General features: G+C 39.8%; 1 protein-coding gene across 1 annotated transcript in view; it reads right to left on the bottom strand.

Moving 5' to 3' along the window:
- gjd3 (gap junction protein delta 3) overlaps nt 1-498 on the bottom strand; it is a 34,319-nt gene extending 33,821 nt beyond the window's left edge. Inside the window, exon 1 of the mRNA XM_015384753.1 lies at nt 12-498. Coding sequence (XP_015240239.1) covers nt 12-467 — 456 coding nt within the window. The 5' untranslated portion in view covers nt 468-498. The remainder of the gene's footprint in view (nt 1-11) is intronic.
- Nucleotides 499-3,920: the final 3,422 nt, after the last annotated feature.

The raw sequence follows: 3,920 nt of genomic DNA, 5'->3' as shown, positions 1-3,920 counted from the left end.
TGTGCTTCCACCTTGAAGCCGTACTGCCACCACTGGCCCACCAAGAAGCCCACCTCAGCAGCGAGTCGAAAGACCACGTTTATGATGTACAGCCTCTTCAAGCGGCGCTCATCTATGATGTTCTGAATTTTGTTTTTTTTCGTCTTAGGGCGTGAGGCCTTTTTGTTATGATGATGACTGGCATACATGAGGAAAACCATGGATGGCGTAGCTATCAGGACGATGTGAAACACCCAGAATCTGTACTGGGAGATGGGGAAAGCCATATCATAACACACCTGCTTGCAGCCCGGCTGCAGAGTGTTGCAGGAAAACTCTTCTTGTTCATCTTCAAACATGTCGCTTGCAATAGTTCCCAGTATCACTATCCGAAACACTAACATGAGGAAGAGCCAGAAACGTCCAAGCATTGGTGAGTGGGCCTGGAGAGTGTCTATCAGGCCACTGAGGAAACCCCATTCACCCATGGTTACAGAGCTGCCAGGTGCCTCTTAGTAAAGAAAAAAACACTGTTCCTTGGAGAGCAAAAGTGTTTCTGGTTTAACAAAAAACCTAATTGGAGATTAATATACCCTATGAGACTCAAAGCGAGACTGTGGTTCAAAGGTAACTTCAGGCATCATTGTGTCATCGTTAATTGACCTGAAACCAAAACAAAAACATAAATTAGAAAACAGGAGATCCCACAGGGGTTAGGCACTAAAGCTAGCCTTTATTCAAATTTATGGTTTTAATTAGCTCTAAGGTGAAATAAATGTTTTACATTTGTTACAGAAATGCCAAAATCCCACTGCTATTGTGCTAAAAGATAATTTGTAACTAATTTAGCAGCCATAAGGACATTGATAAGTACTCACAGTTCCTGTTGATCTAAAAAAGTGACATATCCATGAAATTCTTCCTCAGATCTGAATATTTTTAGACAAGTGATGTACCTACTGCTTTACATCCAACTGTCTTGTTGTCAAAGGTGCAGTTACCAGTGATGGTATCTTATATAGTGCCGCCTACAAGTCACTGAATGAGAAAAACAGGTCCGTCCTGTTGATTTTTTTCCTCTACTTGTTTCAACATGACAGATTGCCTGAAAACTTTCCGGAATGAACCCAAAGGCAAAGCAAGACAGAGCGAAACCCCTCGGTCTAGTCCTCTGCTGGTCTCTCCAAATGGTTTGAGCATGAGATTTGTCCTGATCCTTAATTGAGCGGGTGGTAACAGTTCGAAGGAAATTCCTTCTACGCCCTAATCTGCATCAAGAGTCCCAGTCAAGGGATGATGTTTACCCAAGAAAGGCAACTCTTGATGAGCGTTTCAAAGCGCTTCCTTAATGGCAGGAAGAGTTTGTTTCATGTTGAAGCACAAGTTTCCCTGATCACAAGGGGATAACAAGGCATAAAAATAATTATAGTAACAGCTGGCAATCAGAACCTCACTAATGAATAATGTAGGTTTTATATTTCTGTAGTTTATATTTTTTGGTGTTGTGTTCAATGAAATTGAAAACAGGATGTTAAATATGAATTATTTCGAATAAACTGAATTGTAGCTCTCTTGAATCGTCCATTCCCCCTGCTCTTAGCAGTAAAGATTATATGAGATTCTTTATAATTAAGAATGAATCTATTAAAAACTGGGTCACCGGCAGCCCTCTAAACATGATTGGTTTATGTCTTTTAAGGTGAAGCAGCATGTGAAGTAACAAAAGAATCTGAACCAGGTTTGGACTGTTTTCATTAAATTAATATGTCAAAGTGAGCAATGTATGTGTTAGGTTTATGCTTTATACATCATGTGCATTGTTATTTTGTTAGTCAGATTAGACAGAGCAGAAGGCCTTCCTTCACATTGTGGATGTCACGGTGTGTAAGGAGGTCATCTAATCAGGACAGCCTTCGTGTCTTTAAGAATACACAGGATATGGGCATATCTTGAAGCCGGTCTGATAGAGGATAGCTATCTGTAACCCTGAAGCAGAGAAGCAAGCTGCATGAAGTTCAAGGCATGGATGGCGTGTCAGTTTCTGATACGGACAGCTAAACATCAACATGATGCAACACATAGACCCATGAGCTATAAGAAGCAGGTAATGATGTTGTTCGGGGCTTAAAACTTTGCCGGACGCTCGCGGACGTGATTTTTGAGCCCACAGCTGTGCATAGCTCTAAGCATTTTTCTCTGTCCTGTAACGACCTGATCTGGAATAAACTGTCATTTTTTACTCCTGTTTTTAGTCCTTTTTATATGGTTTTACCCAGTTTGAGTTAAGAGTAGTAAATAACTTGCTCCCAGGAAAAGAACCGGTGAGAAGGCCCCCGGGGCGCTACAGCCTTCCTTCCAAGGGGACAAATCCTTCTCATTTTAACATATGTTAGATCCAGTTCCAACCAAATATTTAAGGGAGAATTCCCTCAGTAGAATTCCACTTCTACTTTAGGTCAGATGAAATTACTATGATGAGAAAAAGCAGAGAGGACATAAAGTATGAGGTTGAACTAATAAATACTACAGGATGGGATAATAGAGATAGAATTAAATAGAATGAAAAATATGGCCCCTATGTCCTCCAGCAGCCTAAGCCTGAGCACCTCTTAACTATAAGCTGGATGGAGCCAAATACAGGACCATTCTGGGGTTCAAAAAAGACCCGAGACTGGGACGGAGATTCATTTTCCGACAAGATGATGATCCATAACAATCTACAAATAAACATATTCAGGTTTTAGAATGGCCAAGTCAAAGTCTAGACCTGAATCTAATCTCGAATCTGAAAACTGCTGTTCACAAATGCTCTCCATCCAACCTCAACGAACCTGAGCTGGTTTTGCAGGAAGAATAGGCAAATATTTCCCTCTCTTCATGAGCAAAACTGATAAAGAAGCCTGAAATGTGCCAAAACATTGAAAAGTTGAAGGGGGGTGAATACTTTCACAGGGCACTGTATTTAATGAAATTTTTTTTGCCTGAGTAGGTATGAAAATATTTGGTGCAAATAACTATTTCTTCTCCGTCTGTCTCAGGTGCTCACATTACAAACTTGCACTGAACTGAACAGCAAGTCTGACCTGTTGCCACGTTTAATCAAGATGAAGGATTGCTGCAAAGTCCATGACGTGTCAATTTAGTACCAACTGGCATTTTAGCCCCAACTTACCTGCGTTGTTTTATTTTAAATAAATAATTGGATATAAATGTGCGCCATTGGTTTAATGTGAATTTAATCATCTACACAGCAATTAGAGCCTTTAAGTGTCAGGAGTTGACATCTATTGTTTAAACTGTAAGCAAAAATCCGTTATAGTAATGAAACTGGATTTAGCAGAAAAATTAAGCAGATTTGAATTCATGAGAACTAAAGATATGAATTCAAAATTTCTATTTATTCAAAAAAATATTTTTAGGTTTTGAGACTAGATTTGAAGTAGAGAGATCTATTCAGGAAACTGACCTCTTTTTGGACTTTTGTGCCGTTTAGTTAATCTGGACATTTTGTCAGGTAAAATGTCCAACTCAAAATCAGTTTTTTTCCTTTACTGGATTGTGATCCTTCTATTTAATAATAGTAATTGACTTTATTGATCTCACACTAGAGAAATGTAACTCTGCATTTAACCCATCCCCTTGGGGAGCGGTGGGCTGCCATCATGGGGCGCCATCGGAGGTTAAGGGTCTTTGCTCAGAGAGCCAGAACGGCAGTCTATTAGTGGAGCTCGAACTCAGAATTCAAAGCTCTATGCCCAAACCACTAGGCCGCCACTTCCTGCACACTTTTTACCACAATTTTTTATTAGGTTAGAAAATAGTCATAATTCCCAGAGGCTCTTTTCCATTCAAACAGGTTTCTATAAATGCTTTCCTTCATACAAGCCTGACTTTTGGGAACCAGATTAACGGAACAAAGGAAAACTGCTCATAGGAGTTTA

This window comes from Cyprinodon variegatus, unplaced genomic scaffold (genome assembly GCF_000732505.1).
Source record: "Cyprinodon variegatus isolate N-32 unplaced genomic scaffold, C_variegatus-1.0 Scaffold322, whole genome shotgun sequence".
Lineage (NCBI taxonomy): Eukaryota > Metazoa > Chordata > Actinopteri > Cyprinodontiformes > Cyprinodontidae > Cyprinodon > Cyprinodon variegatus.
This window is presented reverse-complemented; position numbering and strand designations above follow the sequence as displayed.